This window comes from Podarcis bocagei (assembly GCF_964188305.1).
Source record: "Podarcis bocagei genome assembly, chromosome: 13".
NCBI lineage: Eukaryota > Metazoa > Chordata > Lepidosauria > Squamata > Lacertidae > Podarcis > Podarcis bocagei.
In genome coordinates this window covers 16111631-16124792 of record NC_138138.1, presented here as the reverse complement: position 1 = coordinate 16124792, position 13162 = coordinate 16111631, and the positions used below count along the sequence as shown (strand labels likewise).

The window sequence follows — 13162 nt, the reverse complement described above, 5'->3', positions numbered from 1 at the left end:
CCAGGTTGTGGGGAGATGGTGTGTGTAGAGTTGTATGTCTTTTCGCAGGGAAATGGGTGGCACTGTGGTCTAAACCACTGAGCCTCTTAGGCTTGCTGATCAGAAGGTTGGCGGTTCGAATCCCTGCGACGGGGTGAGCTCCCGTTGCTGTGTCCCAGCTCCTGCCAACCTAGCAGTTCGAAAGCACACCAGTGCAAGTAGATAAATAGTTACCGCTGTGGCGGGAAGGTAAATGCCGTTTCCATGTGCTCTGGTTTCCGTCACGGTGTCCCGTTGCACCAGAAACGGTTTAGTCCTGCTGGCCACATGACCCAGAAAGCTGTCTGTGGACAAACGCCGGCTCCCTCGGCCTGAAAGTGAAATGAGCGCCACAACCCCATAGTCGCCTTTGACTGGACTTAACCGTCCAGGGGTCCTTTACCTTTTACCCATGTTTGCCTAGCAACTGCAGTACAGTGGTACCTCAGGTTAAGAATTTAATTCGTTCTGGAGGTCCGTTCTTAACCTGAAACTATTTCTGGGTTAGCGGAGCCTGTAACCTGAAGCGTCTGTAACCCGAGGTACCATTGTAGGCTGATGTTTGGGCCCAGAAACCGCTGCAGTATCTCTGCAGGGAGACACCTGGTGTTAGGTGTTGTCTAATCTGCTGGCCCAAATATCTGCCATGTGAATTAGTCCCTCGTTCGTGTTCTCATAGTATGTTTGTGCCTTTAGAGGCAGCTCTAAAATGCCCACCTGCAATTCGATAAAGCCTTCCTTGTTCTTCTTTTTGTGTCTTTTTCCGCAGGAAAGGTTTCAGGTCAAGAACCCACCTTCTGCCTACATCCAGAAACTGAAGGGCTATCTGGACACGGGTGCATTCAGTGGAAAGGTGACTTCAATTTGGATGATGCAACCGTATTCGTATTCTACGCTGTCCCCTGATTTCCTTTGCAGCTTGTCCTCCTACCCAGAGCTATAATAGCCCATCTGGCTGGGTTTCCCCAGCCACTCTAGGCAGCTTCCAACAGAATATTAAAATACAATAGTCTATTAAACATTAAAAGCTTCTCTAAACAGGGCTGCCTTCAGATGTCTTCTAAAAGTCTGGTAGTTTTTCTCTTTGACATCTGGTGGGAGGGCGTTCCACAGGGCGGGTGCCACCACCGACAAGGCCTTCTGCCTGGTTCCATGTAACTTGGCTTCTCGCAGTAAGGGAACCGCCAGAAGGCCCTTGGCACTGGACCGCAGTTTCTGCGCAGAACGATGGGGGTGGAGACACTCCTTCAGGTTTACTGGGCCGAGACCATTTAGGGTTTTAAAGGTCAGCACCAACACTTTGCATTGTGCTCGGAAATGTATTGCGAGCCAATGTATAATTTCCAGAGCTCCTTAGGAAGAGGATTTGGTTGTTAAAGCACTCCAAGAATTGTAGCTCTGGGAGAGGGGAGTAAGGGTCTTTTGAACACCCTTAACAAACTGCAAGCTCATGGGGTTCTTTGAAGAGGGAGCCATGGCTGTTTTAAAGTGGTATGATGCTGCTTTAAAGGTGGACGGGACTTGGGAGAAGAGCGAGATTGACCAGCGGATGGGAGCATACGTGAGCTTGGAGGCTGAACCATGGAGCAGGGCAGATAGACTGGCAGATAGACTTCTGCAGCCAGGCCTCTGAGCATCTTTGTGCTCCCTCCTGCCTCCTAACCTCTCTCTTGAGTGGCAGCTGGATGCAGAGAGCAGTAGGGAAGGGAAGGGAAGGAATTTAGCTGCACATCCATGGCAGCAGGAGAGAAAAGGAGGGCAAGAGATAGGGAAAAGCAGAGCGTGGGAGGGAGGATAGATGGATCTCTGTATTAATGGGTGGCGTGTGAGAAAGGGAATGGCTGGATGGATCTGTGGGGTGTATCCACCACACTACTGCCATGCAATTTCTGAAGAAATTCAGCCCTTGATGGCAGGAGGAGAAGATGGAACATCCCTGCTTTATTTTGAGGAAACCTGACTGCTTCAATGCACACCTGCCATTCAGAATTTCTTGTGCTGCGCATGTGCATTTCTCACTTAAGCTTGGGTATTTTTGGAACCTCTTTATTTATTTTAAAGCAATTTGTGAATTGGCTGCATGATACAAGTAGAAACGTTGGTAATCCACGTTGCTGGTACGGCTGCCCGTTAACCTGTTTTTCATTTTGCTTTGTTCACCCAGTTTAAGAGACGGGCTCAAGAGTCCACCCAGATTCTTCGGGAGCTGGAGATATCTTTGAGGACAAACTACATAGGGTTAGTACCGACGACCAACAATTTTGTTTGTGCAAACCCTAGCTGTGCACAATCGCCTCATTTATTTGTTTTGCTGCTTTTAAAATGTATGCCCTGCTTTTTACCGCCGAGGTCTCAAAGTGGCTTACCATGATAAAAAAATATATATGCAGTACATACCAAAATAAAACATCAGATAAACCTAATAAATTTAAAAGCTTAGAAATTTCAAATCAGGAACGTAAACCAAAGAAGAATTTGTGACGCCTCCTAAAATAAAACAGTTTTAACCAAGTGTCTGGAACTCAGCCGGGATGCCGCCTGCTGTCTGACTTCTAGCGGGAAAGAGTTCTGCAGAGTTGGGCCCGCAACACTGAATCCACCAGTTTTTGTTGATCAGATTGAGATGTGCAGGGTAAGACATTCTGGATCTGTGTTATTCAGGGTGTATGTATAACTCTAGGTGTTTCGAAGCAAGGATTTTATAGTGTTGATTTTCTGTGCCAAAGCGGCGGTTCATTTGGGCCGGGATCAAAAGCACTTCTGATAAGTCCAGGGGCAGCTTCCCTTCTCTTTCCTGCTGACTGCATGTGTACCCTGACAGTGTGTCGGATGCAGCTGCAGATAATCCCCCATTCGGCAGGTGCTGCTTTGTTCAAGAGGTCGGAGGGACAGCTGGAATGTCCCAGCGCATGCCTGGGAGCCCCCACATTTGGAACCTGCCTTTCCTTTATATCATTATTCTTGATTCAATCCAGCTTCTAGCCTGCCTTGGTGTAGTGGTTAAGAGCGGTGGACTTGTAATCTGGTGAACCAGGTTCGCTTCCCCGCTCCTCCACATGCAGCTGCTGGGTGACCTTGGGCTAGTCACACTTCTCTGAAGTCTCAGCCCCACTCACCTCACAGAGGTGGGGGAGGAAGGGAAAGGAGATTCTTAGCAGCTTTGAGACTCCTTCGGGTAGTGATTAAGTGGGATATCAAATCCAAACTCCTCCTCCTCTTCTTCTACTAGCTCAATAAAGGTAATGCGCAACACAACACAAAGGTGGGTTGGTTGGTTGTTGGTTCAAGCCGACTCAGGGACAGCTATGGGCAGGATTCCTGAACTGCAGCGGGTTGGACTAGATGACTCTCAGGGTCTATGAGCCCTTACAACCAAAGAGAGGGAAGAATTACCAGGTCAGGTTTAAGGTTTTTGTATGCTGTGGGTTAAACCACAGAGCCTAGGACTTGCCGATCAGAAGGTCGGCGGTTCGAATCCCAGCAACGGGGTGAACTCCCGTTGCTCGGTCCTTGCTCCTGCCAACCTAGCAGTTCGAAAGCATGTCAAAGTGCAAGTAGATAAATAGGTGCTGCTCTGGCAGGAAGGTAAACGGTTTTTCTGTGCACTGCTCTGGTTCGCCAGAAGCGGCTTAGTCATGCTGGCCACATGACCCGGAAGCTGTACGCCGGCTCCCTCGGCCAATAAAGTGAGATGAGCACCGCAACCCCAGAGTCGACCACGACTGGACCTAATGGTCAGGGGTCCTTTTACTTTACCAGCACACAACACCCTGATACCTACCTTCTGGGTAAACTACAACACCCAGAATTCTTTGAGGGTGAGAAAGTGCTTGGATGTGCTATAAAGGTATCATTTGTACGCAGCCGTGGTCCCCTTGAGCAGCTCTGGAATTGGAAGCACATTAAGCGTTTGTTAATGAGATGCTAAACGTTTAGTTGTTCATGTGAACATAAATGTCGGAGCGGCTTAGGTTGTTTAACGGCCCTGCCTCATTTGTCGGTAACTGAGCTATGCGACCCCTCTCCCCCTGTCCAGCACCCCCTTTAACACGAAGTACTCAAACAACCTGGGGGGTAGCGGCCAAGGTCTAAGGCCCTCTGCAGAGAAGGTGACCCCAGCTTGTCGGAGGCAGCAGCCGACACCATTAACGACAGTGATGTATGCCGGCTAATTAACAGCTTAGATGGGGAAGCATTTATCTCTCTGGATTGATTGCCTGCCAAGCAGTCAGAAAATAAAAGGGAACAGTGGGAGCCAGCATGCACAAGTCGTGTCAGCGCTTTGTGACAAAATGTATTATTGGGCCTGATGGAGTACAAAGGAGCAAATTGTATATCAGGAAGGTGCATTGCAGACCTGTGAAAAGGCTGCCAGGCCGTTTCCATGTCTAATGGTTGCATTCATCTATTTATTTTTTGCATTTGTTGCATGTCAGTAATATTCAGGCGCTACCTACATTGGCCAGTATGTACGTCATGGTTTTAAAATAACTCTTTTGTTTTCTGTCCCACATTGAGACCATTTACAAATGACAAATACTAGTCTCTTGTTGGGTATTCCTAGCAGCCCATGTGAAAATTCCTAACCCTGGAAGATCTGCGTTGAAATTCCTTCATCAGCCACTGACTTACGATTGGTTACAGTCACTGTGTTGCTGTTGTTGTTAACATGGGGGGCACTTGCTGATGAAGCAATTGTCAACATATACATTGGTACCTTGGAATCCGTTCCAGAAGTCAGTTCGACTTCCAAAACATTCAGAAACCAAGCCGCAGCTTCCGATTGGCCGCAGGAAGCTTCTGCAGCCAATCGGAAGCCACGTCGGACGTTCAGGTTCCAAATAACGTTCGCAAACCGGAACACTCACTTCTGGGTTTGTGGCGTTCAGGAGCCAAAACGTTCGACTTGCAAGGCGTTCGGGATCCAAGGTACGACTGTAATTTGAAGCTCATATGGGTGGATTTGTTTTTAAGTAATCTTTTGAACACCTCCAGGGAGAAATGTTATATGTTGAACGCAGCCTTTTCTAGCTGCATGTGCAATTTTTCTGTGGGGATCTGTTTAATTTTCACTTTCGCATGGAGGTGCTTTTGAAATCCCTTAATAGAACTTATCCCCAAATCTCCAAACGTTATGTTTGTAACCACTCTAAATGTGCTCCTGTGTGGCAATTTTCAGCCACTTTCCCGTGTGCTTGTAAAAATACTAGACAGTAGTACAAAGTGAAAAAGCATACCAGTCAGCATGGTCTCTCATATATATATATATATATATATATATATATATATATATATATATACACACACACACACACACACACACACACACACACACACATACATATATATACATACATACACGCGCACACACACACACACATATATAAACACACACACACACAATTTTATTTGCATGCCATCTTTTCATTTTTCAAACCATGCTCAAAGCGGCTCCCAACATGAAAAAAAAATCACAATTACAACATTTTTTTATGTGTTGTAAGCCACCCAGAGTGGCTAGGGAAACCCAGCTAGATGGGCAGGGTATAAATAATAAAATTCTCATCATTATCATTATCAACGTGATAAGGTAAAAGTAAAGGGACACCTGACGATTAGGTCCAGTTGTGGCCGACTCTGGGGTTGCGGTGCTCATCTCGCTTTATTGACCGAGGGAGCCGGCGTACAGCTTCCGGGTCATGTGGCCAGCATGACTAAGCCGCTTCTGGTGAACCAGAGCAGCGCACGGAAATGCCATTTACCTTCCCGCCAGAGCGGTACCTATTTATCTACTTGCACTTTGACGTGCTTTCAAACTGCTAGGTTGGCAGGAGCAGGGACCAAGCAACGGGAGCTCACCCCGTCGCGGGGTTTGAACCACCGACCTTCTGATTGGCAAGCCCTAGGCTCTGTGGTTTAACCCACAACACCACCCGCATCCCTTCAACGTGATAAACATAGTCATAAATTGGGGTTGGGGTGTTGTTACTGTTCTTGATGCTGGTTTTGTGTACCTTTATTTTAGACAATTGTCATTTATGTGGAAATTGTTTACTTTGGTTTCATATTTTGCTGTTTATTACTCAAGCCTACTTTTGTTACGTTGCAGTTATGTATTTTTTCCCATGTTGTAAGCCACCTTGAGCATACTTTGAACTGTGGAAAGGTAGCGTACAAATAAAATTAAATTATGCATGTATGTATAATCAATAAATAGAGGCATTTCTTACCCACCACAGGCAGATAGCTAAGACTGCATGCACACTCTGCTTTTAAAGCACATTTGAAGTGTGTTCTTTCCCTCAGAGAATGCTGGGCGCTATAGTTCACTCCTCACAGAGTTACCATTCCCAGCAACCCTTAACAAATTGCAATGCCCAGAATTATCTGGTGTAATATAGTCCCTACAGAGCACAAAATGAAGGTGAGAATGTTTGGATGCTCTTCTGGCTCACAGATCACTGAAAGGGAGAGAGATTTAAGTGTCTAGATTAACATTCTCACTGACCCGCTAGTTAACCCATGTAAAAAAGGGGAGCTTTTGTTATGAGGGAGCAGTCAAACATGTGAAAACCTTGGTTTTAAAGTGATATGGCCTCAGAATGACTGTAGAGTATGTTTTTTTTCCTGATTGTTTGAATTGACTCTCAGTCTAAGTTCCCATCTGGAAAATGGGACGATAATACAAACCCTATTCAGTGTCTACTCAAAAGAAAGCTTCCCTTAATTGTAACCTTAATAGCATGATTTGAAGGATTGCAGGAATCAGTGAGAGAAGGAGCCTAGAGCACTTGAGTACATTGAAACGGGCTGGAAAAGGATTAATAATATATTAATCAGCAGTTGTTTTAAAAGACGTCTATCTCTGTCTAGAAAAAAGCAGGAGAAAATACCAGCAAGGGATTCTGGAGAAAGATGAGGCAGATCTCAAATGCTGGGGAAAGAGCAGTAGGATACTCTTCCCATGTTTTATTCTAGAGTGAAAAAATTCTTCATGTTCTTCCTCTCCCCCTCCTTTAGCTGGGTCCAGGAATTCCTGAACGAAGAAAACAAAGGACTTGATGTGTTGGTGGATTACCTCGCCTTTGCCCAGTGCTCCGTCACGTAAGTTGCTGCCACAGCTTAGTGGGGAAGTGATGGTTAAGTCAGGATCCTAGTGGGGCCTGCAACAAAATATTGCAGTGTGGATTGTTCCCACAATTCCATTGTCCCAGAAAACCCGGCTCGCTCTGCCTCCACAAATCAACCCATATTTATATATATGAGCATGCCCAAACCCCATTGGGATGTTTAGGAGCATTCTCCTTCCACCCACCCCCCTATTTATTTTTCTTCACATTTCTGCAAACGCCAATGTTCCCTCAAGCCTGTTGATCATGGGTTGGCAAACTAAGTCCTAGGGGCCAGATCCGGCCCAATCGCCTTCTCAATCTGGCCCACGGACGGTCCAGGAATTAGCATGTTTTTACATGAGTAGAATGTGTCCTTTTATTTAAAATGCATCTCTGGGTTATTTGTGGGGCACAGGAATTTGTTCATCCCCCCCCCTCAAATATAGTCCGGCCCCCCACAAGGTCTGAGGGACAGTGCATGGGTGGCGCTGTTTTGACTATATCAGTGGTGCCACTCACAATCTGATCATCGGGAATTGAGGGTGGGGCTGCTATCCCAGGCGAAGCTTCTAGCCTTGTTATTGTGAGCCCCAGTCCAGCAGAGAACACCTATCACCTATCCAATAGGACATGTGTAGGCTGGGATGGAAATTGCTGCTTTTCTACCTAGAGGTTGCACTCATCAGGGTTATGTTTTTGTCCTTGGGCCAGCAGACACCCCCTTGACATATTGCAAACTGATTTGAAACTCCCCTCAGTTACCAAAGTGGTTTGCTACATAGCTTAGCGAGACAGGCGTGCTTTTTGAAAAAGTCTTAAACTCCGCTAGGGCCTCGCCAAACTAATTTTCACAATTCTTTGGCTATAAACTTTACTTTATATATGGCGTTGGGTGCTAAGCTGTCCACTTAAAGGGAAAGGGGCTCTGTTCTGTGAAATCTAACCCATGTTTTCTTTCTTATTCTCTCCTTTCCCCGTGTCTTTGAAATAACCCCTGAGTTTTGGTCAGAGCACCAGTTACGCTTCACTCGTTGATAATCATTCCTGAACTGGAAGAGATTTCACGTAACCCAGTCACTAATTCCTTCACGCTCTCCTGTTCTCGAGTGGAATGAGGGACTAACAAACAGCCCTTAGTCTAACAAGAGCTCCCTTCCTGAGTCACTTCTTCTTGGCAAATAGGTTATTCCACAGAGAGGTAGCATTCTGCTCAAATTAAGCATTTATACCTGCTTGCTTTGCATAATCAACTCTGCTTCTGCTAGCCAGGAACAGCAAGCAAACGCCACCTGCACATTTCCCAAGTTTTCTCTGTTCCCCCCAGAAATAAAGACACGAGACACAAGAATTCGAGTTAATGGGTCAAATTAGGCCACAACTTTATTGATTACAGGAATTGAGCGGTATTGGCTTAGGCATTGGTCCTAACAACTAACTGGCTTCAGCCTGCATGCTTGAAGGCCGGTGAGGGTTAACCACCAGTAGGGGGAGTCCTGCTGAGGTACGTCAACTAGGACCTCCCCCTGGGGTCACCGCGTGGGGGCGTGCCGTGGGCCCACACCTCCCATAGGCTTAGGACAAGGCCATGCCCCCCGGAATCCTTTACCGGACTACCCTTTGATTTGGGGGAAGGCGATGGCACTACCTCCTCCCCCTTCATCAGCATAACAATACAACTGTACCCCCACCAATGCCTAATCGCCAATACCGTGGAGTTGTGACGGTTTGCTACGAGGTAGGCGAAAACCAAGTGGCTGGTGCCAATCTGCCAATTGGAAAAATTCCTACCAGGCCCCTTGACGGCGACCAACCGAAGTCCATAGCAACGTCAGAGAGCCTAGCCTAATGGGTGGGAGGGGAGGAAAAACCTGGAGACCCTCGGCCATGCCAGACCTAAGAATGGTTAGGCCTCACCCCCCGAGCCAGCCGATTGGCTGGCTTGGGGTATGACGCGTCCGAGGATTCCCTAGTATCACGGGAGCTGAAGCCAGCCCCCACGAGTGTGGGGAGGGGCATGCAGCCTGCAACCCCATCTCCTCCCTAGCTTGGAAGTGACTTAACTGTGACTAGCAAAGCTTCCCGTTTTAAGAGCGGCCAAAGTGCATGAAGGCAGTTGAATAGAAATCCCATACTCTTTGGGGGAGGGCCATAGGCTCTGTGGCAAGGCATCTTTCTTGCAGGCGGGCTCAGTTCCCGTCATCTCCGGGTAAGGCTGGGAGATAATAGGGCCTGAAACCCCAGAGGGCAACTGACAGGCAGTTTGGGCGGTACTTGGCTAGATGTGCCAATGGGTCTGACTCTGCTTAAGGCAGCTTCCAGTATTGCTAACTACAGTGGTACCTTGGCTCTCAAACTTAATCCGTTCTGGAAGTCCGTTCCAAAACCAAGGCACGCTTTCCCATAGAAAGTTGTGCAAAACGGATCAAGCCGTTCCAGACTTTTAAAAACAACCCCTAAAACGAGACCATTGATCCATAAAATGAAAGCAATAATCAATGTACTATTAAATAAAGTAAGACAATATTGTAGATGATAAAAATTAAAATTATTATTTTTCTCTTACCTGCACTGACGATAGTCTTTGTTTAGTTGTGGGGGGGCTTTTACCCATTTCCGCAGTCACACAATCAATCAATCAATCAATCAATCAATCAATCAGTAGCTGAACTGGGTCACAAAAACAAAACAAAAAAAAGACTTGCAAAAACAAAAAATAAATAGCAAAACAAAAGGGCCAAACTTAATCCGTTTGACTTTCAAAATGTTTGAAAACCAAGGCGCAGCTTCTGATTGGTGCAGGCGCCCCGGAAACAATAGCTGACAGCTGCATCAGACATTCGGCTTCTGGAAAGCATTCGAAAACCGGAACACTTCCAGGTTTTTAGAGTTTGAGAACCAAGGTACAACTGTATAGTCATAATGGAACTGCATCAGCACCATGGAGAGCAACTTCACTTCCTCTCTGTCGGATAGGAAGATAAGTGTTTGAACACCTTGAATTTGTGAAACCTGCAGGAAAAGGCAGAGGGGGAAGTGTAGAAATTAAATGCTTAAAACGCGGTGCTTCTCAAACGCGGGTCTCCGGCTATTGTTAGACTACAACCCCCATCATCCCTGACCACTGGTCCTGCTAGCTAGGGAGGATGGGAGTTGTAGTCCAACAACAGCCGGAGACCCGAGTTCAAGAGACATGGGATAGTTCTTGACCTATTTAAGTTTGCAGTGCAGACGTGCTCCTAGTGGCAGCCCTGCTTCGGCGCCTCGGTTCCAGTGTCGCCAGCTTGGCAAACCTCCTTCCGCCCACCTGCTGACGCACACCCGTTTTTGTATGTGTGGCTCCAGGTATGATATGGACAGCACTGACAATGGGAGCCCTGGGTCCGACAAGGGAAAGGCCCTGGACAGATCTATGGAGGACCTCAGCAGAAGCAGCAACTCCCCTACACAGGGCTCCTCCAAAGCGAGGCACCTGACTGTCAGGTAACAGAACGGACACTGGCAAGCTCTTCTTAAACTGCTTCCCCCGTATCTTGGGACACAGATTGTGGTGCCAGGAGAAGAGGCAGTTTCACACTTATTCCCTTGCCCGCCTCACTTGAAGCTACGCTTAAAGTGAAACATCTCAAAAGGGAAAGCGCACCAACCGCTCTCTCGTTTCGCCAGTGTGAAGCTTCTTTTTTGGAGAGCATTGTCTGCAAAATGAAAAGTTGAAAAGGGGCAGGGGGAGCTGTTTTCATTGCACCGGCAGATTGGCTGCTCTGCGTTTATTTTCTTCAATTGATATCTCCCCTTTCTCCCATCGTGGGACCTGAGGTAGTGTACCTGCAGGTCCCATGGTGGTCTCCAATCCAAGCACCAACCAGACCTAGAGCTGCTTAGCTCCAGCAAGGTGGTAGCCCCATGGGTCTTCAGACTATGATATGGACTTGGACAAAATGTGGCAAAACGAAAGGACTGAGTATTGAAGAAGGGGTACCTCAGGCAAGCCTGATGGCTAAGGTAGAGGGGGCTTGCCTGTACAAGGGCACTTCCATATTCTCAGTCAGATGTTCAGCTGACATGTGGAAATCTCCATCTAAAAATATTGGAGGTATTTAGCATCCAAATTGCTTCAATTGGGGTGGTGGTGAATGGAAGTTTCCTTCAGTTAAATAAGGAAATAGGGAGAAAAACGAAGAAAAGCTTGCAACTGGGGCTTCAGTTCCCGTCTCCACCATAGTTTGGGCTAGTTTAGGAGTTCTTATACAGAGACCCTGGAGCATGAGGTTGCAGGTTTCCACAATGTTGAAAATCCATGTGCCTCTTCAACATGCAAGCAGTTGCGCATGGAAAGAAACCCCTGGTTTTCATGGGTGACACTCCCCACACACCATATGTTCATGCACATATATTACCAGCCAGGGGCTGAGTTTTAATTTAGTGTCATAAACTGACCAATCTGGGGGCCTGCAAACGCACAAACACTCCCACCCCCCCTCAATGAGCCCAGAATATTGGCCCTCAATCCTACAAAGTTTCCACAACCATCAGGCAAGTTAACCCACCACCCAATTTCTAAGCTCTCCCAACCTATTACCACCTTAGAAGCAAACTACCCTAAGAGTAGTTTGATGATTATTGATGAGTAGCCTCGGGTGGTTTTTGTGGCCTAACAAATGACAGGTTCTGGTTTCCTTTTCCTGCTCTTGCATTTTCCTGTCTCTGCCTTTCCTCTTTTCCTCTTTCCCCTTGTTCTAACCCCGTGCTTCTTTTGCACGCTCCCCTTGGGACGACGGCTCACGGTAGGTACCCAGCCTAGGGACCCTCAGGGGCAGGGAGGCGGGGAAGAGGGGCTCGCTCGGCTTTGCATGTAGTCTGAGCTTGTAAGATTGAAAAGATGGACACCAAGAAAGGCAGTGGCCCACTGAACCATGTGTCAGGAAGGCAGGTGTTTTTAAAAAATGAAAAAAGAGGCAAATAATAAATTGAGGCATCAGTTACTATCTCTGCGCTAGCGGTTGTATTTCTTAGGCGTGCACTGAGGGTGCCTGAGTGTTGGTAAAAGAAGAGACCGTTTTATTCTACTTCCACTAAAGAGACTAAAACAAAATGGCTGCTCTTTTTCTCTGGGGTCGGAAGGGGACTAGGCCTTAGGCCTCAGAGCTCTGTTTGCTAACCACAGCAATGAAATGCAAATAGACTTGAGGGAAAGTCAGCCCTTCTGAGTAACAGAAGTCTGTTTTCTGTGGTTTAAGCCCCTTAATGTGAAGCAACTTAGTTTGGGTGGCTCTCAGAAATGACTGGCCTAAGGGGGTTGCCCTACAAGGAAAGGTTTTCCATCCTTGGGCCTGTTTGCTGCCTGACAACCCACAGAGGAAAGAGTTCCTGCCCTGTAGGAAGTGGAGGCTGGGCTGCTTTGAAAGAGGATAAGACGAATGCGTGGAGAATATCTGTGGCTTCTAGCCACAATGGATGTGCTCTGTCACCACAGTCAGAGGAAGTAGGCTCCCGAATACCACTTTCTGGAAACAGCAGAAGAGGAGAGTGCTCTTGTTTTCAGGTTTTGCTTGCGGGCTTCCGATAAGCATCTGATTAGCCTCCGCGTGAAGAAGATGCTGGACCAGATGGGCCTGATCCAGCAGGATCTTCTTAAGTTCTTATGGCCATTTATCGGGAAAGCTCTTGCTACAGATTTCCTACATTGGCAGCCTATTGAGTTAGAAGGCCCCTGAGGTCAGACTCTCTGGCCATAATCTGTGCCATACATTTAAAGCCCCATTAGACTACTTCAACATTTTCACAGAATACTGGGAGCTGTGGTTAGTTAAGGGTACGGAGAGTGTTTTAAGAGACCCCCTGTTCCCCTTGCAGAACTACATTCCCCAGAGTTCCCTGGGCAGATGGATTGTTAAACTGCTGCCTATGAATTGTAGTTCTGTGGCGTGCAATAGAGAGCCATCCTAACACCTCTCAGCAGCATCCTTATTCAACTACATTTCCCAGGATTCTTTGGGGGAATCAATGAAGGTTAAACCAGTACAGTGGAACCCTGG

General features: G+C 47.1%; 1 protein-coding gene across 7 annotated transcripts in view; it reads left to right on the top strand.

Annotated features, from left to right (window-relative positions):
• The window catches only part of FMNL1 (formin like 1), a 115516-nt gene that overhangs the window by 55972 nt on the left and 46382 nt on the right, over positions 1-13162 (top strand). For 6 of the 7 annotated variants that reach the window (XM_081166123.1, XM_081166128.1, XM_081166122.1 and 3 more), the window contains exons 3-6: positions 788-871; positions 2183-2256; positions 7039-7122; positions 10473-10610. In XM_081166123.1, coding sequence (XP_081022249.1) covers positions 788-871; positions 2183-2256; positions 7039-7122; positions 10473-10610 — 380 coding nt within the window. The remainder of the gene's footprint in view (positions 1-787; positions 872-2182; positions 2257-7038; positions 7123-10472; positions 10611-13162) is intronic. The other variant, XM_081166127.1, reaches the window with a different exon arrangement.